This window comes from Drosophila nasuta, chromosome 2R (genome assembly GCF_023558535.2).
Source record: "Drosophila nasuta strain 15112-1781.00 chromosome 2R, ASM2355853v1, whole genome shotgun sequence".
In the NCBI taxonomy this organism is placed as follows: Eukaryota; Metazoa; Arthropoda; class Insecta; order Diptera; family Drosophilidae; genus Drosophila; species Drosophila nasuta.
In genome coordinates this window covers 29,888,485-29,914,514 of record NC_083456.1, presented here as the reverse complement: position 1 = coordinate 29,914,514, position 26,030 = coordinate 29,888,485, and the positions used below count along the sequence as shown (strand labels likewise).

Genomic DNA, 26,030 nt, shown 5'->3' with positions numbered 1-26,030 from the left:
TAATTTACGCATTTTGTTTGTTTTTCTTTTCGATTGCAATTTTGCTTTTATTGTTTATTCGCTTTTAAAAACTGTCAATATTTACACTTTGCGCAGGTTTAGTCTGCCATAAAAATTACAAAAATACACATTCGTACAATTTACCTTGTTTTCGTGCCCTCTTTGTTCCTTTGCGTTTATTGTTTTGAGTTTTTATTGTTGTGCCTCAGCTTCTTCAGCCACCTGCCAACTGATGCATATAATTATGGAAATTTCAAACTGCGTATCTGCCAAGCAGCCAGACAACAACAACGTCAAATGAAAAATCAGCGCCAGGGAGCTGTAAAGATTTGTGCGAGAGTAAATAAAAGTAGCGGCAAAACAAATGAAAATGTCTGAGTAGATAAAAGCAAATAATCAAACAGCATTTGCATAAACTCGCAAGCAAACCACAATATTATTTACATTTCGTTTTGCAAATTCAAATTGTTATTTTACGCGCCTTAAATTTCTAACGCTAGGTGGCAGCACTGCATGCCCATGCAACTCTGCTCTCAGCTGTTTTTTCCAGTATTTTACTTAGCTCAAACAAAAGTAAGAGTTCTTTACGTGCGTAGTTTTTGTAATGTTTGCATTTTTTGTAATCTTATTGAACACAAATCGCTCGGGAAGTTCGTAAATAAACAAACAAACGTAAAACGATAATACTGTCGTCGCGGCAATGACAATAAGAAATGCACTTTGACGGTTTCAAGCAACAACAACAACAACAGAAAGTACAAATGTCAATCGCGTTGTAGCAAAACAATTGTGATGGCGCTGCCTTAATAATGACTTAAGTCCTTTATTTTAAGTCGTTCCTAGTGTTACTTGTATATAGTTTGTTAAGTTTGGCAATGAACGTTGAGAGTAATCAAGACCTGCCGACTCCCAAGGAGTCCATAGCAGAAAAGTGTGATGCGGCCGTGGCTGCTGCGACCGCAGTTGTCGGAGTCTCAATAGAAACGCCAATTTCAACAACAACAACAACGGCGACACCTTCAATTGCCGGCTCCGAAGAGCCGTCGGCTTCTGTTTCGGCAACGGATTCTGCGTCATGCAAGCCGGCGACGGAGCTGCAGTCAGCTGGATGCCATACAGGTGGTCAAGAGCAACAACAACAACGTCTGCCGTACTTCTATAGCAAACAATATAATTCACCAAGTGGCAATAGGTAAGTTGCAATTTTATATTTTGACAGCCCATTAGTCGCCATATTGCTTTCACACACACATGCATAACAAACAGACGGACGTCATGTGTGATGCTTGCATACATATGCATAATCTTATGAGTGTGTGAATACCAATTAAAATATTTAGTGGATGAAAGCGAAATTACTGAAATGATCATTTTATCACATAAATTTAGAAGCCTTTTGAATTTTATAGAGTTTTCAAACATTCTCATAAGGTTTGTTAATTATATATTTTCTGTGAAAATGGTAATAGAAGAAAGAAATCTCATGCAATCATGAAATTTACTCCATTGGAAAGTCTACAGTGAAATTTCTACTGAAAGGACACACACGGTTCTTCATGAATATCTCGCTTAATGGCAACATTGTTTATATTTACCGGCATAAAATCGGTACACTTTCAGCCCCTGATATTAAATGAACTAAAGAAAAATCAAATAAAATGTAGCAGTTTCACTTGACATCTATTAGTTTAACCGCCTAAATTCTCTCCCAGTTTAGGCCGCTAAGTGAGGTACGAGTACGGATAGTAAAATATAAAAAACTTTGTCGCATGCACGTAAAGATTGTAGTTAAAGAACTAGAATAGCATTTCACATTTAAATTAAATTAAACTATAGTTTCCTTTTAGTTGTAATTTTCAATTTCATATTTACATCGTTATATAATTCATTATTGTCACGCGTATGTACATCTAAATCATAATAACGAAAATGCAACATCAACTAGAAGTTATGTACATACATTTATTGTGGCTTGTACATTGTACATGACGTGCAACATTGAAGTTAGTAAACTGCCAACGTTCGCAGAAAATGTTATGATAATGAGGCAGGCTATCAACGCCAGCGACGCGTTGCTCTCACGTCCTTACTAATTTTATGGGCTCCGCAGGATCTCAGGTCGAGCCATGAGCATAATGTGTTGTATATGCCACTTGCCACATGACACATTTCGTGGCACAGCATCCCCCCACGTGCTGTTAAAATAGCTGGCCTAAACGCATTTTTTTCGCTTGCCTGTTTTACATACTCGAGTGTTTTGTTGAGCTTTTTTGGCGCGCTTTTGCCTTGACTGCCTGCTGCGTGTTTGATGTGGCAAGAGCTGCTGGGTTTGAGGATTGTGGCATAAACAAGCCCTCAAATTGCATTTAATTTGCTTATAAGCAATGTCATCAGCATTATAATGTGCTAAAGTTCTAGCTAAATCTAATATGCTGCTCTCTATGAAATATCTTCAAATTATTGGCATTTATGCCGTGTCCTTGCAACAGCTGCAAAAACAAGAGACGGAGAAAAACAAATGTGAAATACTCATAATAAATATAAAATGGGAAAAACGTGTCGATATCGCATAACAACTTGAAAATGATTTGTTTCACAGTCTGCAGCGCATATTAACTTCGATTTTCAATTCAGCAGCAGCAGGAGCAACAGCAACAACAACAACAACAACTCATATGCCACATGTAGCAAGGACCTTTATGCCCCCTTTTTCTTTCTCTCAGCTACTTGAGTCAGTTTTTTTTTAGCTAACGCGTCAAATTCCATTAGGCCGCAAATGTTGCCAGGCCAGAAAACAAAAAAAAAAAACAAAACAAAAAGCGACTCAATAGACAACTTTGCTGTTTGTTTGTTTGTTTTGTTAGCTGCGGATGCTTGTCTCAATGACGTTGACGTCGACGTCGAAGTTGTCCTTAGCCATAGCCTGCAGCTGGGCCGACTTCATCTTGTTAACCAAACAAGCTGCAGACACGGCTCCAACTGCTGCCAAGACACAAAGCCACAAAGCGTAGTTCACCTCCAAAAAAAAGAGTAGAGAAGAACAATTGTAATTGATAGCAGCCCAACCTGACTGCGTTTTGCATCTTGACCATTTCCGTTTTGCGGATATCCGGATATGCATGTCTGCTCAATTTTCCGGCAAATGACTGGACATTGGTCTCATCTCATCTCATCTCATCTCAACTGAACTCATCTCAACATGTCCTCACCTTCTAGACGCTCTAGAAATTGATTGGAATTTGTAACATGCGGCTAAAAATTTCAGTTCTTTTTTCTGACATCTACTTCATTCTACTTTTTCTTCTCTTCTGTTACCAATTTCTCGCAACACGTCAACACTTGTTTGTGGCTTTTACTGTTGTTGCTGCCGTTATTTGGCTCTTAGCCTCCGACTACCAAAAGCACTTTTTAAAAAATTCAAAAAAATGTCTTAGCTTAGAGTCGATTAAAATTGTAGAAAAGTTTGTAACGAAAGGATTGTTGAAGTGTGTATTAAGATGGGAATAATATTGCTAGGAATATCATTAAAATATAAAAGTCAGCAATAAATTATAAATCTTATTGTAGTTATAAACTTCAAAACTTAAAGAAAAAGTTGTAAAATAAAGTAAAGTAAATACAATTAAGAAGCTATTCAGTATTTTGTAGAGTATACAACTTTCACTATATTCTAAACTTATTTTTTCGTATTTTTCAAATTCTTGTTTAAGACCTTTGTTAATTGCTATTCGCCATCGCCAAAAAAAGTGCAAATAAAACATAGCTGACCATAGGTATTAACGTAATTAATTTCATACCGCGTCACATGTTTCAGACCGTTGAAAAAAAAAGAATGAAAAGCGTTGGGAAATTAATTATAAACAAATCTTTTCATGTCAGCAACGGAATTTTCGACACTTTTGCGCATTTTTCAGCTGCCGGTCGAGAAAGTTGTGCTCGCTCTTTTTTTTTTTAACTCAATTTCACAGCAATTTCTGGCATGAAGCAGAACCTTCCAATCGCCTCAGACCCCAAGAAATGGGGGAATCGGGAAACGGGCCATTGTTTAGGGTCACTCAAAAGCACATTTCGCTTATTATTAGCTCATTTATTACCACCAAGCACCAAGCTGACCCTGGCAGCACCTGGACCACATGCCTCTCACTCACTTTTAAGCCCTAAACAACAACAGTAGGAAAAAAAACCTTTTGAAAAATGTCCGAAAAAAACTCTGTCTTGAAATTAACACATAAATTTTCAAGTGGATGGCGAACAATGGAAGTTGAGGAGGGGAAAAGGAGGAGACGCTGTCCCTTGCGGCTATTCGTGAGATACTTTTTGGGCTCACGCTTGGCTTGCCTCAGACTCAAACTCAGACTCCTTGGGGTTCGGACTCTGGCCATTGTCATTGAAATTTCCGTTCGAGTGCGCTCAGTTGTTGTCCTGGCCTGTCAATTCACCTAGGCAATAACTTTTTGGCCAATTGACGTTGAAAGTACGTGACGCGTCGTGCCGATAAAAGTATCTAGCAGATACTGTGACTGCCCCAACTACTGTTCATTTGCCATGTGCAACAGACTGATGCGACATTTGCAACTTGCCGCAAATTTTAATTATGCGCCAACAAATTAAAAATCCCTGCGAAATATTCTTCGCCTTTCCTCTGCAACTTCATTATCAACTCGTTGCAGGCGAAGGAACAAAAAATCCAAAAAGTCCCCATCGGAAATGACAATGAAGGCCAAGACAAAACGCGAGGTCTTGAAATGAAAAGAATGAAGCCAAAAGGCCGCAGCAATGCGGAAATAAATAAACGTCGCGAATCTCAGACAACATTTTGAATAACAAAATTAACAGACAGTCAGCCTCCTTTTCCTTCTCTTTCTCTTCGCTTTTGGACACTAGCTATAAGAATCTTTGCTCTGTTTAGTTATGCATTTTCTTTTCGCTTTATTTATTTTAATTTTTTTATATTTATTTTTCTCACAATCACAGGCACCAGTTCCCCTCACCGCCGTCGCATAAAAACCAGCCCTGGAGAAAATTACGCAGGCAAGTTTTTTACTCTATTTTCATTTTTCTTTTCGTATTTGTTTGTTTGTTTGTCTTGTGTGTGCGTCTCTGTATTTTTTGTTTTGTTTCTTTTAACGCACGCTTGCACCTTTTGTGGGTGGTTTGCCTGGATCTGGGTCTGGGCTTGGGTCTGGCTTGGATTGCCCTGGGGAAGGCAAGCACATTATTAACACTTGACTAAATATGCATTTCTTGGCCGATGCTCGGTTGACAGCAAAGAGCGTTAACAAGGTTTGCGTTAAGGGTTTCAAAACAAACACCAACTGTGGTGGCCACACAGCCGCTGAAGTTGGATTATGATAAACTTCCAAAGATATTTTGGCAAGAGTTCTCACATCAAGCTGGATTTAGAAATGGCATTTTAGACATTCATGAAAGTCCTAGTGATAAACACTATGAAAACTAAATAGCGGCTGTAGAATGTCTTTTGGGTTTGACTTTTGACAGACATTAATGATATCTATGTGTATATAAATCCAACTCAACTTCAATGTGAGACAAGCAAAAAAAATCTATATCAATCATATAACGACTTAAATACTAAAAGTATGAAATTATAAATACTAATATATTAACGTTAAATTAACTTTAAAATTGTGAAAACCTTTTTTTTAACACATATGTATACATTATTTAAAAAAATTAAGTATTTAGAATATAGTGGCATGCTTTATTTTAAACTCTAGAACGCAGAATTATTATTTAAACTAGTAAGAAAGTAGAATGTTCTCGACTGTGAGATACCCGCTACCCATTTTGAATAAAAGCAAAAAAAGCAAATATACCAAATTAACATACCGCAAAAATACAAAAATATATCAAAGACTATAGTTGGTATATGGTATAGTAGTACATTCATAATATACCATGGCGTGCAAAATATACCAGATGTACAAACAAAGCAAAGACCCCTAGTAGGTCGGCCTTTTTTTCCCATACAAAAGAATTTCTTAAATAAATTTTGCACCTGATCGATACCAAATTTTCAGGAAAATTATAGACTATAGTTATTATTGTATTGTATTGATCTAACAACCATAACAAGTGCTACCGAAAGGTAGCGGGTATATAAATATATTTTATAAATATAACACATTCCTGAAGGAATTGGCAATGAAAGTCAATTACCACCGAATGGCTGCAAGTATGTGTCAAATATTAAGTATACGCATACGTACAACATTCAATTTTTGATTGATAAAATGATAAGATCTACAAAATAAAAGGGATGCATAGACATATAATCAACAAATAATAGTGAAGATCTGAAGAATGTATAATATAATACTAGAATTCAATCTTGAATCCAATCCGATTTGTTTTGCGAACGCAGTCCCAACGTGTAACATCAATAGTTACCCACCACCCGCCCAACCGACACGAGGGGCGACAGCCGCTTGACGCACGGCACGTAGATCGCGTTAAAGCAAAGGTCCGGACCTTGGCCTCAGATTGAATGGATTGTATTGTATGTGACCGTCGCGTACGCGATGTGCAAAAAAACGGACACCCATTTAAATGTTCCACGGATAATTTTGTTGGCAGGTTGGGGTTAACAAGCAGAACACATGCCCCGGATAGATCAGACTTGGGCCAATGTTTAGCTCTCGATGGGAAGAACAGTTTTTATGATATTTAAACCGATCGATAGCGTGATCATTTATAGATCGTTATACTTAATTTTCGGGAGGAATGTTTGATTGTTGGATTCGACACATTATATTTTGTGCATTATTATCGATGATTGAACTTATAGCTATTATACCATTACTTGCCTACCTATGCATTGCTGTTTATTTTCTTGTGACTGCTTAATTAGATAGTTTGATAACTTGATATTGATTACATTGTATCGTATATCGTTGGCTACTTAAGGGCCCTACTATTGGTTACAATTATCATTATTTTATTTATATGGATTAATTTAATGGTTACTTTTCCGTTACGTTCATTTCAATTTGCTTTGTTGCATTTTTCATACTTATTTGTGACTTTGGTTCGTTTGTGTGACGCCTTATAGCGACTGACGTTGCTCTTTACTCCATGAAAAACCACGCTTTTCTTCATTGTTGGCATCTTTACGTGATTCTACTTACAGTAGGCTCGCTGTGTGCGAACTGACGAGTGACACACACAACTAATTTGATGGCGGCCTTGAAGCCGTTTGATGATTGAAGTAGTTGGAGCTTTACAAGCGATTGAAGATGAAAGTTGTCTGTAAAATGGGATAGAAAATGTAACAAATTATTATTATTATTATTTTAATTTAATAGCAAATACAATTCCTTATTGTAATGAGCCAGAGTGAGTGAGGCCTTCAACTTATATTAAGTGTAGGGTTATAATAAAGAACAAATATTTAAAAATAAATAAAAGGATATTCGGATTAATAAATATAAATAGCGAATTGTAGTTAAGAAGTTTTTAGGAAAAACTTTTATATAAATGCTCCCCAACTTTAGTTTCTCAGAGTGCACAGATCATTACGTCTTACTAAGCTCTCTATGGTTGAACTTTCTCTTTACTTCGGCTTGCAACTTCGTAAAGCCGAAGCTGGAGAACAGAGAGAGCGAGATTGTTATCTGCGCAGTCAGCGATTAGGGTTCTGAAGATCTGTTGGCAGATAGTGCGCAGAATATTATCTTTTTTTTTGTTTCAAATGTGTATACTTATTCCTTGGACATTTCTGCTATCTCATTGAAATCATGATAGATATCTTAAGTACAGGATACTTATTCTGCCAATTATTGGTAATTTTTAAGAAGTTTGCTCTTCCTTAATTAAATAAGACTTATCAGAGATCAATCCTAATTAACTTAACAATCCCTTAATGAACCTTAGAACTACTTGTAGCGGATAAGAATTTAATTTTACAACCCCATGCGCATGTGAATACATCCCCTAAACTCAGACGCACCTTTTTAAGCCGTTGGCTCGCGTTGAAATCCAAGAGTCTTGCCGCTCTTCTTTTTGGCAATGAGCTCGCTGTCGAATTTCCTTGCGATTTTCCTGCGTAGCACACACAATTATAAACAGGACGAAACACAGTTAATGCAATTGTTGTTTGTTGCTTCTTCGTAGGAGACAAACACGAAACGCTTGGTAGTTGAAATTCAACTGAGCTCAAGCACATAGCCTAACTGACTTTTATAGGCAGGACAATCAAATGACATGCGCCGAAAATTTCGGTCTTGCATACTACATATGTACAGTATAGTACAGTGGGGCACAAGGAGCAGGAGGATCCTGCACACTGACTCTGACTCTTACTCCGACTTGAAACCATCTCCATGTCTTGCTTATTGTATTGTTGTATATGTAGTTTACAAACAAAAATGCCAACACTCACACCAGCAGCCAGCCTAGAAGTGTGCAACAGCCAACCAGGCAGCAGTTGCGCTTGCACTTTTCCCACTCTCCCGCACTCTGACTTACGCTCTCTCTCTCTTTCGCTCTCGCTCTGACTTTGCAAGCAACCATTAATTGCACATTGCAGTTGTTGTTATTGCTTTGCTGCTGTTGCTGTTCTGCTGCTGCTGCTTCTCTTGATCTTGTTGTTGTTATTGTTTTTGCTATTTATGTTGTTTTGCTTGTATTTTATTTTATTTCCCAATGCGTTTCTTTTGCTCAATTTCTCATGCGCACTCGCTCTCACTTCCAGCGCTCACTAACTCGCTTGCTCTCTCGGCTCGTCCGTCTTTCGGCTGTCGTCGTGTGTCGGCTTTCGTGTGAAGACGAAAGGCTTGCTGCTGACTGCACTGCTCCTTGGCGTATGGCGTTAGTCTCGCTCGGTCTTTACACCTCGCTCGTTCGTCGTGCGCTGCCCGCAACGGGCGGCGTGGGCGGCTGCTCCCCTCCTCCTTCTCCTCTTTCCCCAATCCTTCTGCTGCGTTGTCGTTGCATCTTATTTAGTTACACATTGCTGTTGCCTCCCTCTTCCAGCCTGCCTGCCTGCCTGCTGCTGTTGTTGTATTTTGCATTGTTTTGTGCTGTGTTTTGTTTTGCCTTCCGCCTCCCCTCTCCTACTGCTTTGGTGCAGCGGCCGCCTCTCGGGCCGTGACTTCGTGTTATATACAAGTCGTTATGATCCTCGGCTCGACGCTCGTTCGTTGTATATGAAATGGCTGTGTGTACGCAACTCTTGTTGTTGTTGTTCTTGTTCTTGTTATTGTGTTGTGTGTTATTGCACTTGTTGTTGTGTTGGCCATGTACATCGCAGCACTTGCTGTTGTTGCTGCAACTGTTGCTATTGCTATTGCTGTTGCTGTTTCTGTGTTGCTCTCTAAACTACTCCCAACTACCAGAATCTTACCGTCGGTTAATGCCATTTGGCAGCACGACAGCAGCACAGAAAGTTCTCGTACCCAGTGCCAGTGTTGTGTAGTGCAGTGTTCTATATGTCTCCTATGTGTTGTTGTTTCCGGTCAACAACACCAGATTTTATGGTGCCATAAATAATACATTCCAAATTTATGTCTTTCATTATACGAATCAATTTATATATACAACATGAATTCTACCAAATTACAAATAAATAAGTTACAAATGATAAACAATTAAAAACAAAAAACAATATTATTATGTTAAATTCATAAGAAATAGTCACTACATCATTTAAATTCATTAATGAATAAACTGAGAAATAAATGCTTAGTAAAAATAGACAACAATTAAAGCACTTATTCATAAAAATTACCAGTAAAATAAACTACTTTAAAAATAAATGCAATTCAGAAATAACTTATAAATCAAACTAAAACTCAGAAATCGCAATAAATCAAATCAAATTAAAAAATGGCATATTCAAAAATTAATAAAATAATGAAAACCAACATATTTTAATCCACATTTTACTATAAAGATTAAAAATCAAATACAATTCAAGAACAATTACGTTAAATAAATGTATCCATGTACATGTAGACAAATTTCAAAATACCAAATTAATTCCAATTAAATTGTAATTCAAATGCAAAATAAAAGTATACCAGAATTTAAAATAAAGTTCATAAAAATAAATGGTTATCAAAAATAAGGCGATATTCAAAATAATATCCAACAATTAAACGTAAAAAACAGAGCAATAAATCGAAAATAAACCTCAAAAAAGAGAAGGGAACTAACTCCCTTCACTTAACCACGCACAAACTTCCGTTTCCGCTTTGTCAACCGCATAACTGTCACGCAACGTGTTGACAGGAAACACCAACACACACAAAAAAAAACCATAGCCTATCACACAGGCTGATTTATATTTCACACACATACGCTCACACGCACAAAAACGAGACAACTCTATAGGCCAATTCATAAACAATTAAGCATCGCTTGAAGTGGCAAAACGTGAGCTGTATTTGACATGGTCAACTGACTTATTGTGATTGAGTTAACTTATTGAACTTGATGTGTAATGAACTGAACTTTGGCAATCGAATTGTTTAAGTGCATTAATAGACTGACTTTGATTTGAGTAACTGACGATTGGTTTTAGTGTTTAGTAGATGGCAACCAAGTTGTCAATTAAGGTTGTTTGTGATTCATTTTATTGTCCATTTGCATTACGTTTCGAATGTCCTTAGAAGAGTCTAAGATTAAGCAAGAGTTTTTCAATTGCACTACAAATCAAACAACAAGGTGAGCTGAAAATTATAATATATTGTTCATTTTAGCAAAGAAATGTTCTATATTAGAAATAAATTAAGAAATCTTTTATTGAGTTGCATTTTGAAAAGGTATTTATTTTGTAATACGTAGATTTTAAAATATATTTTAATTTGAGACATTTGATTATTATAGTTGAAACGAAAACATTTCTTAAAATGAATGCATTGGTTCAAAAACTTATGAAAATTTTGAAAAATTATATAAAAACTATCAAAAAATCATCGTAATTAACTTCCAGTAATTCCTCAACTTTTTTACTCGATCTTAATACCATTTCAATTTAAATTTAAAATGAATTTATGACACATGCAGCTATGATGACTTTTCCTCTCAATCAATTTCATGAAATGACCAAATAAATTCCTTCCAATCTCGCGCTAAGATGATGATTTTTGCTGCCTTCAATTTGCTCAAAGTGCGCAGTCTATGCAAGGACATCCCCTTGTCAATGGGGCTGAGCTTCTTTCTAATTAACGTAAACAAATTCGAAGTAGAAATAACAATAAATGTCTCTGGCAAATCCGCTTATGCGAGACGCGCGCATCTGGCAATCGAAAAGTTTGGCATTTTCATTTTTCTTATTCTTAATTAAATCCAAAACACTTGCATAAACTTTTATTACGGCCACGAGAGGAGGCCAGCCAACTGTCTTCCTTCTTCTATTTGAAAAGTGAGAGATTTTTCATTTTTCATTATCGAGCATTATGAAAGCTTTACGCAAATAGCAAAAAATTCAAAAAATAGAAGAAAAATGTGACAGTCAGGACCAACAGGAGTGTCCTCAATGGCCACGTATCTCATTCCATTTTTGTCGTTTCGAGTGCTAAATCATAAATATGCATCTAACGTTTATCTAACGTCTTTATAGCTCGTGCCTCTTTCTATCTCTATCTGGTGTCCTGGTGTCCTGCTCCTTGACATTGTTTAAGAGTCTATCGCGCGAGCTCCTTGCGTTTGCAAAAGTAGACTTAAAAGTAATTTTACGTCTGACTAAACATTAATGTGCTCAATATTTTATTGTTTGTTTGTTTCTTGGTTGTTTCGTGCACCAAACGGCAAACGACAAACGATACTGAAATGCCAAGCACTTGATTATGCGGGTAGCTTTGTTGTATTATTTTATCGAACTCACGATTTTTAAATGCCTCGCAGCGATAAAGAAGATAAATAGATGGGATCAAAACTTTGGTTAAGTTGTTTAGCGTAGAGCTCTATTTGGAAGATAAATTTCGAGTCAGGTTGAAGTAAGAGAATTCAAATGTGACTTCATTTAATCGTTAAAAAATTGCAAATGCGAATTTAGAAATTACGGATTCATAAGAACTTGAGCTATAATAAGGAATAATTAATATAATAATAATAAGAAAGACGTGTCTATTATCATAATTTTAATGAACATATTTTCCGTCTGTGTGTCTGTCCGTCTGTCCGTATGAAACACTGGATCTCAGAGACTATAAAAGATAGAGCTATAATCTTTTTTCGACAGCATTTGTTATGTTTGCACGCAAATCAAGTTTGTTTCAAATTCTTGACACGCCCACTTCCGCCTCCGCAAATCAAAAAAATCGAATAAGAAGCGTAATTTTAAAGCTAGAGATAGGGCAAAAACGCCTACTAACTAGGGGTCTTAGATGCTTTGGCCGACAATCTGGTATATTATGTCGTCTATGGTATATTTTGAAAATGGTACTATATTGATATTCCAAATATACAATTTGGTATATTTTTAGTATTTTTGGTATACTTTGAAAAAATACCGCAATATTTAGCTTTTATTCAAAATGGGTAGCGAGTATCTTACAGTCGAGCACACTCGAAAGTAACTTTCTTATTGTTTTTAATATAAGGGTCTATAAATATTTCTTGGAACTAGTTTTAATATCAGGAATCTAATTGTATATAGTATTTTTCCCTAGTTTTAAAGCCAATATCTTATTCACTTCTTACTGTAAATAATCACATCTACAAACTATTTTTGTCCGCTAAATTTAGTTTCAACAAATGTTACAACATTTCTATATAATTTAAATATAGATCTGAGATTCCAAACTTAGAATTTGTATGTAAATATCATATGTTGTATCATAGCTTTGCTTTAGCTTGAGTAAATTACAAAACAGTTTGAGGAAAGTAAAAATAAATCAACAACTTCTCGCACAGGAATGCCCAGAAATACTAGAATATTTCTTGGAACTAGTTTTAATATCAGCAATCTAATTTAATAATAATAATATATTATTCTTTCCTCATTCTGAAGCAGAAATCTAAGCGAATATCACTGCTGTCAAACAATCTCATTTTAAAACTATTTTTGTCTGCAAAATTCAGGTTACCAAAAGTACTAAAATATAATTTAAATATAGATCTGAGATTTCAAACTTAGAACTTATAAATAACAAAATATTACTATTTTGCTTTAGCGTGAGTAAATTTCAAAACAGTTTGGGTAAAGTCAAAATAAATCAACAACTTCTCTTGCATGAATGCCCAAAAGTATTTGCTGATCGAAGACATTTGCATTAAAGCTACCACAAACAGTTTGCTGAGGCCAAAAGCTCTTTGCTGGCTTTTAGCTGTCGCTGCAGTTTGTTGGCAAGTTTAGCGGCAATTGTAGGTGGAAATTGTTTGGCTAAAAGACACATGGGGATGTAGCTCAGATGGTAGAGCGCTCGCTTAGCATGTGAGAGGTACGGGGATCGATGCCCCGCATCTCCAAAGATCCGGAATGGAATTTTTTTTTTTTTTTGCCTGCCAATAGAAGATACATTTTGGAAAACAAATATGCAGACGTCTGCAATAAGATTGCGAGGATAATAAGAAGGCGCGGCGCACTAATGAATATTCAAAGTTCGCTTTGTAACTGCCAAACGACTTGGGCTCAATATATAGATATGTGTGTGTGTGTGTTGCCCCCCATGTCGACAATCAAGTCGCGTAATTTGATTTGATGCCCCATTCCGATGGGCAAAAGAATCACACGGAAAACACATTGTCGCACATAAATCAGCACAATATGCCAATGTTTGTTTACTTGCCAAGCCATCCTGGCACACACACACACATACATACACAACTTTGCCAGCAATTAAACAGCAAGCAGGACACAACTCCCAGGTCCCAGGACAACGAAACAGTCGAGTTGAGCCGCAGGCACACACAACGCAGCAAACAGGAGTACACTCTGGGGTCTGTGTTGAGTTGAGTTGAGTGGGTTTGAGTATTGTAAATGATACATGATGTGCTATTTATGAGCAAAAGGCTTTTGTTTTAATTTTTGCCGTGCACAGGACAAAGTTTTTCGCTTCCCTGACGACTGCTAAGCTAGTTAAGCTACTGCAAACTCTCCCTTCCCCTACTCCTTCTGCTCTTCTCTTTAGCTGCCATCGAAATTTATGTGTTTTGCTATTTTTTAATTGTTTTAAGTGTTTTGTTATGTCATGTAGAGAAAAATAAAAAAAAGAAAATAGCAAAAAGTTGGTTTCGTCCTTGTTGGAGATGCGGGGCATCGATCCCCGTACCTCTCACATGCTAAGCGAGCGCTCTACCATCTGAGCTACATCCCCAGGTGATAACTAACGGTAAAACTGAGCTATATCTGCGACACTTTGCCAACGAAACTCGCGACTCGCGGCCAAGTCCAATTACCAATTAATGACCATTCAATTGAAATGCATGTCTTGGCTTGGCTTGGCCCACATTCGCCGCTTAAGCTTGGCCTAAACTGAACTGGTTTCTGGCTTAGAGCGAGGCGGGTTTTTATTTTGAAAGTAATTGTCGCACTTGGGAGTGGCCAGAAATGCGACAAGCTATTGTAGATACCATGTAACTGAATAGAGAATAGAGCCACTTATAATTGAAGTATACAGTAGACACCCGATAAGTGGATGCAGCGAAAATTATCTTTGTGAAAATACTAATTTCTGTTGTTGGTCAACATTTGTCTTCAAAATGTCTACTGTTTAAGTGAGCTCTTTAAAAAAATATAATTGATTAATTTTTATTAAAAAAAGAAAATAATGATAAACAATATTATATACATTATTCAACTAAATGTGTATATAATGATTCATTCCAATTACTTAAAAACCTCAGTAATAATTTCTACAAAATTCAAATTTCTGGACACTCTAATATAAAAATGAAGTCAACTTTTTGAAAAACATAATAATCTATATACATATAACCAAAACCAAAAATTGTATTTAAATATGATTGGTTATATGTATATAGAATTGTGACGGATTGCTTAGTTCATTATATAACGTTTACAACTTTTTATAAATAAACTAATCAATCCGTTGAAATAAAAACAAAAAAATACAAAAATTTAACACGAATTTCTTCCAAAACATTTGTTCTTATTTGCGGAAGTTTCAAGTTTCAAAGTATTCTATTTTGTGGGTTTCTACTGTACTTTTGATTTATTTAAACAGATTTAATAGCGCTGATTAGATAAATATAAATAGACACAAAGTTTTTTGGCTTTTTAATAAACTTTGGAATATTTATTCTGACAATGTGATTTAGCCGAGCATTTATCATCATTAAGAATTAACTTTAAATCGAAATTTGTTTGTAATATTTATTTATTTTTGTACATAAAATAATATTTCTGAAAATGTTAGTACTATATTCTGACAAAGTTATTTGTTGTGACTGTAGAATTCGCGCAATAAGGAATTGATGAATAACAGGGTTTGTTAGTTTACAGAAATATGGTAGTATGACAAGTAATGCCATATTTAAGCATTTCTTTAGGTAGAATTTCTTTTAATTTTAAAAAATTCTGTTGTCTTGCAAGAACCACAATTAAACGACAATTGCTCTTGAAGCAACGCGTTGTTTGTTTATTGTGCAAAACACTCACACTCCTGTAAAATCGAGTTGAGTATCTTGTTCGTTATGTGTGTGTTTTGGGCTTTAATTAAAACCAAACAAACGAATGAACAAAACACGCCTGTCAACGAGTCAACCAAATGCGTTGGAGAAAAGTTGAAAATTACCTCAAGCTGTTGCACATCAGGAGAACTCTAGAGGAATCCCAGACCATTAATTGTTGTTTATCAGAGAGAGAGAGTCGAGAGAGAAGAATGGGGAAAACATTGTGAAAACATGTGAGGAAGCGTGTCTCCGCTTAAAAAGACATTTCCGAGCACAACAATTAGTTTGTCTCATATCAAAAAGGGGTTAAGGAGAGGGGGAGGAGGAAGGAGAGTTGCTGCAAGTTAAACGTTTTCATATTTATGAGCATCGTAAAACTCAATGATATACAAAATTAATGACAAAGGCACGAGTGGCACTTTTGCTTACTTTCTTGACTTGACTTTGGCTTGCCACCCAGGCGAATCGTAAAAGAAATGTTACCTCAAAACTTTTACCTGGAGAATAACTTGCCTCTGCCACAGTCATCCAAGCGTCTTGTAATTTTAATTTCTAGACAGTCTGTGTGCGACTTTTAGTTGCGCTGTCTCGCAAATATTTGTGCTCACTCTTCTCTCGAGCATCACGTACTTTTTTGCTGGCTCTAACTTTCGTCTCTTCTCGTTCTGTTTTTTTAATTGACTTGCCACGCCCCTTTTGGCTGAGGCTTCATTAGTTCAGAGGTGCCCAAGTATTTGCCTCCTGCTCATTAGAGCACTTGTCACATACGCCCCGTGTGACATTTGACTTTTGTCCCGTTTCCGTTTTTTTTGCTGCGCCTCTTCTTTTTATCTTTTGTATATTTTTTTTGTTGTGCAACACTTGGGCATCCTTTTTCACTCATCACTGCATAAATTTTCTTAAGTTTTTTCCTTCCGCTATGCGTTATGCATATTAATTTTTATGTTTTGGGTTCAAGTTGCCTTGATTTGCCCAACCAAGAAAAGAAGGTAGCAATCGTGTTGATACAACTTGTGATGCGGGTTTTCGGGTTTATTTTGAGGCACCGAGAATGAAGGCAAAGTTAAACCTTTAGTCAGTGAAACATTTTAGCTGATAACGCAAAGTTTTGTTGTTGAAAAATATGTGAGAAATAATTCTACAACAAATATTGTATTCAAATTGATTACTTTTATTTGTTATTGACTGAACAAACTTTACAAATATCTAAGAAAACTAGTTGAATTTTTTTAGTGAAATAATTTGCTGAACTTTAAATTAAAATGACAAGATATTTTTTAGTATATTTCTGGGTTTGTAGTATTTTATTTATTATAGACTGAACAAACTTTAGAAAACTAATTGCATTTTTTTAGAGAAATAATTTGCTAAAATTTAAATTAAAATAAAAAATATGTTTTAGTATATTCCTAGGTTTGTAGTATTTTATTCTTTAGATCAACTATAGTGTAAAAGCCATAAAGTAATTCCTTAATATATATCATAAATTGAAGTCTATGAAAATCACAGCTAATATTAATTGGTTATTGTCAAACATTTAACCACATATTAGAAATTAATATACAATTGTTTCTGTCTTATTTTCTGATTTAGAATCTGTCAAAATCCTAGAAAGAAAACGCTCAAGCTGAAGCGTACAGAATACATTGTTAAGCTGCTCGACTGTAGCAACATTTTGCAATTTTTAATTAGTTTAAGTTACAAATTACATGAACAAAAGGCGGCAGCAAGAACAACACAAGATTTGTGGTCGTATATTTTAGCATTTCTTAACGAGATTTGCCAGAGAAAACCAAATAAAAGAAGGAGGAAGAGGTGAGGTGAAGCGGACATGCCAGAAAGTAGAAAAAAGGAATTCGCACCTTTGCATACACAAATAGGGAGGTAAAAAAGTCAAAAGAGAGGAGCAGACGCCTGTGGTTATAAATTTTAAATCTGTTAAATTAATGCCGCAGCTTTCTTACGTGCCAGAAAGTTGACTCGCAAACTTGAGACGTTGCTTGATTACATTAATTATTCCTTTATTGTTTGTGCAACTTGATTCGAATGTTTTTCTCTTTCTTCTTCTCTCTTGCAGGACGTTTTTCAATAATAATGTAAGTATTAATAAGCATCAATTTGAAGTGTTTCTCATTTGATTTGTTGTATGCAGTGGAACTATAATCCAAATCCGCAATATCACACTCGATATTCACAACGCTATTTTGAGAAACCCAACTGGCAACGCAATAGCAGTCGGAACAATTCGGATTCTTACAATTCCAATGACAGACACAACTATCGAAATAAGAATTATTACGGAAAACACGAGAGTCCCAAAAGAACTGATTACCATAGACATTTAAGAGAAAGACATTTCAAGTTGCAAGCAACTGAAGAAGAAGCAACAGAAGAACAACAGCTAGAAGAAAACGAATTGCCACAAACTAAACCAGTGAATAAGGAAAGTAATAAAAAAGAAAATAAGATTAATAAGTGTCGAGTAAGACTCAAAAGAACCGAAAAACGATCAGCTGAAGAAGAACTAGGAAAAGAAAAGCAACAAACAGAAGGAAAACCTTCAAACTGTAAAGAAAACCAGCAAGCAGAAGAAAGCAATCAACAAAAGAGTCACGACGAACAAAAGAGTACAAAACCGGAAGAAGACAACAAGCGAAAGAGGATCAATAAGAGACGTTTAAGCTTTAAGGATAAAGATAAGGAAGACAACGAGAAACCAGACGAGCAACAGGGAAATAAAGTGCAACAGAATAGTCTAGAGGAAACCTCACAAAAAGAGATCAGCAAGAGAAAAGTATTACTCAACACTCCCTATCCAATCAAAATATTGCAAGCAGCAGCCAAAGAGCAGTCGACTGCAGTTGAGACCGTTGAGGAACCAAAAACTTCTTCCTTAATACAAGTGCGACCCTTAAACGAGCTGCTCAGTGCAGAAATATTCAGCGAGCAGCTGCAAAGCGATATTACGCATACGCCCCCCGTTGCAAGTGAGACAACAACAATAAGAACTCCGCCTGCCATTCAGGCACGTCGTCACACTGTGTGTCACAATGGCGGGGACAACATCAACGATCGTCTGGCCAACATGGACAAGGCGGCACTCAAGTACATAATCAACAACAGCGACACGATCTACGACGAACATCTCAAGTCGCAGGCGCGTCGTCGACAACGCGATTGCCTACGCAGACAGCTTAAGGATATTGAGATCGAGCCACCAAAGGAGACGCTGCAAACCGAGCTGGTGGAAGACGATATTGTGGATGCGCTAGATTTGCCACAACTGTTGCTGCAACAGATTGAAGATTGCCTGAATTTCAACAGCGACAAGACGCAAACGCAGAAGGAATCCACAGAGACAGTGGAGAAACCAAACGATATCGAGGTGAAGACTGAAGACCAACTGGAGGAAGAAATGGATTTGATGACACGCTTGGAGTTGGCCAAAAAATTCAAGGCCATGACTGCGAAAAAGTCAAGCAAAACACCAAAGAAAAGTCCCGCAAAATGCAAGCAAAGCGAGTCAAAGGAACCTGAAAAACTGGCAGCAAACAATCATATTTCTGACGCTTGCATTGTGCTCAGTTCCTCCTCCGAAGATGAGCAGGAAGAAGAGCTGGAAGAGACAAAGCCAACAGCCACTGACGATGATAGAGAAGCAGAGCAAATCGACAGCAACGAATCTGATTTGCAACGAGATGCGGCTGAAGTTATCGCCAGCTTTGAGCAGCACATGCTGCCGCAGTTGAAAGGATCGCTGGCCAATTGTTATCGCAGCAACCGCAGTGCGAATGTGCAGAGCAAATTGCACTTTATCTCCTGCATGGTCACAAGCCAGCAACATAATCCGAACAAGTTTAGCAAGCGTGTTGTGGCTGAAATTCAACAGAATCTACGACAGTCGAACAATCGCATGGCCATCGATTTTCTAGCCAAGGAAATCGAGAATCTGCTGAAGTTGCAACGGACTAATGAGTCCACAAATGAGCTTAACTCGCAGCAGCCGGCACATCAAAGCAATGTTGAGTCAGCGGAATCAGAGCGCGCTTCATTGCCGCCAACGCCACCCCGCAATGCCACACCGCCGAGTCATGTGGCAAGTGCCACCACACAGCCGTTGCAAGCAGCCGCACCGTTGCTGGGCATGTCTTTTCTGCAGCTGGATGCCGCCTTGCCGCGTCTCTCGCCGGGACTTTATCCGCTGCCGCTGGAGAACAAACAGCTGCCAATTGGCGACTCTGTGATGCAGAATCTGCTGGAGATTGATCGCCGGCTGTTGGAATATCAGAATCGTCGTGGCTTCCTCGAGGAGATGATACTCAAGTTTCAAAAGGAAAAGAGCGATCTGGAGATGGTCAGTTTGGAGCTGATGAATCGCAAGTATTTGCTGCTCAACACAATAATCACAAGGAATCAGGCAGCTGCCACACCGCCACCTGGCGTTACGCCTGTGAATTCTCCGCCGCCCATGGTTGCCACAACAGAGCGTGCCACATCGCCGATGCCAGTGAAAAAGCGTTCGCGACGCACAATTATAGTGCGGCATGTGAAGATGTTGCGCAAACATGGCAGTCGAGTGCGTGGCAAGCCACGCAAAAAGGACAAAATCGAGCAGAAATCACAGCCGAAAACTGCAGAGCAGTCTTCAGAGGATTCGCAGCAAATCAAATTGGAGTCAGAGCAAGTTGCAACTCACGCTCCAAAGCGAGCTTCAATTGATGCACCAGAAGTTGTGCCTGCCAAACGCAACTGTCAACAACCGCTGGCTGTTATACCACCGTTACCACCGCTTTCTCCGCCACCAACCTTTTCAGATCCCATCGACAACTCAACCGATGAGTTGCCATTGAAATCCATGCCAGAGAATAGCAACTTTATACCCAGCGGTCGCTTGTTCAGCATCAAAAGTCCCATCTCACAGATTGTGGTTCACAAGATGCGCATCTTTGCCGCCTCGGAGAGCGGTGATCTCTATGTCTTCAACGCAGAAAATCACAAGCTGGAGCAGCACATCGTCAAGCACAGCGATGCCATCACCAACATGTTTCTCTGCGAGAAGGAATCCTGTCTGTATACCACATCACTGGATGGCTTCTTCAAAAAGTCATCGCTGGGGGTAAAGCATATAATTCTCTCATATTTTGTGCTCTGTTTTACATTGCATTTATGTACAGAATCTGGAACGTATGCTGCACACGGGTTATCTGAAGGAGCCGCTGCAATCTATTGATATCAATTGGGGCATTGCATATATTGGCAGCCGTTGGGGAAACATTTACACCTACAACGTTGCGGTAAGTCGAAAATGAATGTTACAGAAAATATATTTATTTCGAAATTCCAAGGAATTGCAAATAATCAACCCTAAAACTACTTGAACCTTAACAAAAATAAGATTGAAGTAGTTTTTAAACTAGATTAAGTAAATGTTTTAAAAAAAAGCGATTCTTAAGAGTGCTGAAATATATTAGTATGACTTTTATATGTCATATTTATGAAATGAAGCCATTAGGTAAAGGATAACAAAGGAATGTCTTTTCTATAGGTATTTATCTCTCTGTCGTTCTGTCTGTCCGCATCAACAAATCGCTTTAGTTCATAGACTATTAACTCTAGACATACCAAATTTGCTGACGATACGCTCTATGATTATGGGTATGGGTAGAAATATGAATAGTGAAAAAAATCAATCAATTTAAAGTTTTTTCTCTATTTTAAAATTTGCTAAAAACCAATATTTGTCAAACTATTCATTACTTTGCACATATATGTTTATATAATAAAGATAACAATAGTGTCATTATGAAGAACCTTTTCTACTTATTCAAAAGCATAGTCAAAGCTATCAATCTCTAATTTAGTCAATTCCTCAACCATTTCGATTCGTACAAATTTGTTGCATACCACAAGGCGCACATATCAAACTCCGTAAGGAACTTGGAGTTATTTCGTAGCTGGCTTCACATTTAATGAATGTGCGGCTCATTAAATATTTAGCTGTCAAATAAACACTCGAAAATATTCAATTAAAAAGTGAATAAGTGCCGCACACACACACACACGCATACATACAACTATCTTGCGTCCACACCTTGCCCCAGAAGAAGTGGCAAGAATGAAAAACAACGAATTGGCATTAAGCAGCCATCGAATGAACCCAATGTCTAGACAATGGAAATCAAATCGAATTTATTTTTGTTCGCTTTTTTTTTCTTCTTTGGCATACGCAAATTGGGAATCGCGAAGGGGAGAGAGAATGAGATAGAGAAGAAGCAAGAGAAGGGGAAGGGAGATGCAAAGCTGGCACTTCATTACGATTTCATGTTGAGGGCGATGGCGATAAGTCTTAATTTTTTGGCAGCATTCGATTTATGGCTGCGACGTGCGGATAATTCACGGCTGCTGCCGCCTAAAATTATGCTACACAAAATCGAAATACAACGAGGCAACTGTACTTGCAGCTGCCTCTAGTTATTTACTAAATATTTAGCTATAGCCCCGCCCCAACTATACTGTGCTATAGACCCGACCCAAGTAGGTGCCACACACACACAGGCATACACATATTTATATACTGGTTGCATGAGAAGGCGTTGCTTGTTGCAGTTTGCTTTGCTGCTATTGCTTGATATTTTGCTTTGTCGCTGTTTTGTCTTTTATTTTGTGTGTGTGTGTTTGGCTTTGCTGCTCGTTGTTTGGCCAAAAAACTAATACATACCCGTTATATAGCGCCTGGTCTGGGGGTTAGTTGCAACAAACAACAGCAAACTGCAGCGCATGCAGCACATAGAGCACCTCACTACCTCTCTCTCTTTTTTATACACTCACTGGCTACCGGCTGCTGCCATCTCGCTCCCACACTCGGGCACGCTCTATTGTTGTTTATTTAAGTTTTTATGTGTTCATGTTTAGTTTACTCTATATTTTGCTGACTCACACTTGCACTCGTTGCTCGCATTGCGCTGCGCTGCATTCACACACAGCAGCAACCCATCATCATCATCGTCGTCGTTGCTCTCTCGTTTTCGCATTCGCTCTCCCACACTACTCTCTTTGTGCTTACCCGAAGTCGTTCGTTGCGCTCTTCGTTTCGCACTCTCTTAACTTTGCGCATGTCTTTCGCTGCTGCTGCTGCTGCACTTTGCTTGTGGCTTAGCTTTTGCTTTTGCTTCGCTCGGCTCTGGCATCGGCAATTTGGCAGCAGCAAATAAAATGTTTATATGCTATTTACTCAAAACAATTTTAAATAAAATACAAACTATATATACTCACACTTATACGCGCTCACTCACACGCCAGCTCCAGCTCTCGTTCTCATTCTCACTCCCTCACTTCTCAGTTATCGTTTGCTCTGTCGCTCGAACCTTCCAAGGCGCTGCAATTGGAATGTTTCTTCGTGCTTGTTGTTGTTGTTGTTGTTATTGCCTTTGCTGTTGTTGTGGGTGGCTGGTTGGCTCCTGTTTTGTTGTGTTGTGTCTCTGGAATATGACGCCGCCTGTCTGTGTGTGTGTGTGTGTGAGCTGTTCTCCCATTGGCTGAGCCTGACGAATCGGGTTGGTTATTTGCCGGTCCCGACATCGTTGTTGTTGCTGTTGTTGTTATTGCTGTTGCTGTTGCTGTTGCTATTGCTGTGTTGTTACACCAGCATCCGACGCAGCAGCAAATTGCATGCGGCCTTGTGGGTGTGGCAGGCAGGCAAGCGACGCATACTTGCAACCACTAAATAAACAAAGCAACGCCAGCACCATTTTAGCTACCATCTCGTATTTATTTTATTTCTTTTTCTTTCCTTTTTATCACCTTCCCATGCACATTGCACATTGCTGCTACGCCATCTTGTAAAATGACTCCACTATATGTATGTATGTATTTTGCACCAATACTAGTGCATGCATGTAAATTGCAGTTGCCCATGCTCTGTCTCGCTCTTTTTTAATATTGTTGATTTTATAGTCATTTCATGTGCTCTATGTTTGATTAGAGTTGCATGACCAAGGAAGGAGAGGCAGCTCCATTAATCACAAGGCTAGCTGCATCTGCACCTTCCCTCCCTCCTCTCCTCTCCTCGTTTAAATTTTGGCTCTGCAATTTTCTAGTGTTTTCTCAAAGGGTGTGGCTAGTTTTTCTTTATTTAGTCCTAATGGCTTTTTATACATTTTCCGAAACTATCGAGTGTTTATTTAAAGCTTTGCCCGCACAATTCTCAACTCACTGAAATAATAATAATGTGAAATACATTTATCAATTTCTCAGAATTAATTTAATTGCTTTTGTTCAAGAATTTGTAATTGTTTTGGCTGCATACCCATGAAGAAGGTAATATTTTTGATGATAACTTATCTATTGATTGATAAAAACATCGAAGAATGTCGAAAAAGTAGGCTGAAAGATTGTTTGATTCGAATATTATAGAAGAACTGTTTCCCAATACGGAAAACTGCGTTCTTATTAGTAAAGAAATATCATATTTCTTGGTGGAGTAAAAAGTTGTAAAATTCGGAATATATATTTAAAAAAAAACCTCATTCATAAACGAATATTATTATTTACAGTAGAATTTAGATGATCATATATGAGAATTTAGACAATATATAATACAATAGAAATCTATTATACTAAATGTAGAACTTTTTATTATTACATTCATTTATGATAAGTAAATCTTCACAGATTAATCCAATAATTTGACACCTTGTAAAAGTTTTTTAATTTCTAAATAGATTAATTTCTAAATAGTGTAAAATCACATTAAAATATTCTTCAATTATAATAGAACTCTAGGCCATGAATCCCTTACAATATATTTCAATTTTCTTTACAGTAGAATTTAGATAATATATAATATAATAGAAATCTATTACACTAAATGTATAACTTTTTATTATTACATTCATTTCTGATTAGAAAATCTTCACAGACAACGTCCGTAATTTGACACCTTGTAAAAGTTTTTAATTTCTAAAAAGACAATAGTTCCTAAGTAGAAGGAGAATAGGAGAATTTCATTTAAATATTCTTCAATTATAATTAAACTTAAGGCCATGAATCCCTTACAGTATATTTCATAAGGTTATTTTATAAAGTTCCGCCGTAACATACAATTGTCTAATCTAAATATTTAGTTGATAAGAAAGCACTGCACCCAAATAATCAGTCTACATATCTATATAATATATAAATAGTTTATACCAACGAAATCTATTTTTAATTGTGTGTAAAACTGTGTTGCTTAGAGCTATGCAATCAAATGGTTTCGAACTTTCATGACGTTGCACATTCGACATTACAATAAGCCCAAATTACGAATGCAAAGCACATGTGGGTACCACCGAAAGGTAAATACGGTTAATACGATAGTTATCGGTGTTTAAGAGGGCCAATAAATTCAGGGAAATCACAACGGGGATGTAGCTCAGATGGTAGAGCGCTCGCTTAGCATGTGAGAGGTACGGGGATCGATGCCCCGCATCTCCAAGTTGGAAGGATCTTTCAGATCTCAATTTTTTTAATTTTTTCTAATATTTGCGCTTATTAATTTTTAAATTTTTATTTAATTTGCAGGCCAACAAGTTGATTGACATGCCTCTGTTGTTTACGGGGACAGTCGATAATTGCCATCAGAGCCATCAAAGAGGGAGCACGTCAAATCATCATGTTTGGCTGCAAGGGAAACACTGTGTTTCTTCACGATGCAGCCTCTGGACTGCTTTTGCGTCGTCTGAGCATACCGGAAGGTCTGAATGTGTATAGCTTAATTCTGAGCGATGGACATGTGTTTTGTGGCACACAGAAATTTGAAGTGTTCAAATTCGACTTTGCAGTGAGTGTTTGTTGGTGAATCAGTTGCTGATTCATTGCAATTTAAAGTCAAATTTAAAATAATGTATTTTGTGTGTTTTACAGACTGGCAACATATGCAATATTTCAAACTGTGGCAACGGTGCCGTTTCAATGGCAGCGTATGGCGAACGATTTCTGCTGGTTGGCTGCTATGATGGTTTTATCTATGTGCTCGACAAGGAGACGGGACTGCGTTTGGGTCGCTTCAAGGGCTGCGGACGTTTGGTGCTGGCTTTGGCCGTCGCTGGCGATAAGGTAAAGTTTTTAATAAACATTCGCATAACATTTAAATTTTATTCAATTCCAATTTGATTTGCAGGTCATTTGTTCGTCTAAGGACAACTCTTTAGAAATATTGGAAATACCAGCGGAAATATTGAATCCACAAAGCAAATAAACAGCATTTGTTTTCTTTTAGTTGTAAAGTTTCATGCAACAGTTGACTTGGTTAAAAAGTCTTTTTAATACGCGCCAATCAAAACCACATCCGTCATCTTTCGTGACAATTTCTTAGTTTAAAACTAAGAAAATTGTGTCAGCGACAATTACATTTGTTTTTTGAAGAATATTTCTTCGTCGTGAACAATAAA

At 37.4% G+C, this 26,030-nt stretch overlaps 1 protein-coding gene and 3 non-coding genes across 4 annotated transcripts; 3 read left to right on the top strand and 1 right to left on the bottom strand.

Moving 5' to 3' along the window:
• The first annotated feature begins 467 nt into the window (after positions 1–467).
• Positions 468–26,019, top strand: LOC132786376 (uncharacterized). The gene is given in 9 exon segments (XM_060792889.1): positions 468–1,192; positions 4,975–5,031; positions 17,678–17,696; positions 17,753–20,716; positions 20,775–20,894; positions 25,162–25,197; positions 25,199–25,420; positions 25,504–25,695; positions 25,760–26,019. Coding segments are annotated over 9 exon segments (4,005 nt in total). The 5' UTR covers positions 468–875; the 3' UTR covers positions 25,838–26,019.
• Trnaa-agc (transfer RNA alanine (anticodon AGC)) lies at positions 13,362–13,434 on the top strand. The gene has a single exon. It is a non-coding gene; the product is annotated as a tRNA-Ala (tRNA).
• On the bottom strand, positions 14,210–14,282 carry Trnaa-agc (transfer RNA alanine (anticodon AGC)). The gene has a single exon. It is a non-coding gene; the product is annotated as a tRNA-Ala (tRNA).
• Trnaa-agc (transfer RNA alanine (anticodon AGC)) lies at positions 25,002–25,074 on the top strand. The gene has a single exon. It is a non-coding gene; the product is annotated as a tRNA-Ala (tRNA).
• Positions 26,020–26,030: the final 11 nt, after the last annotated feature.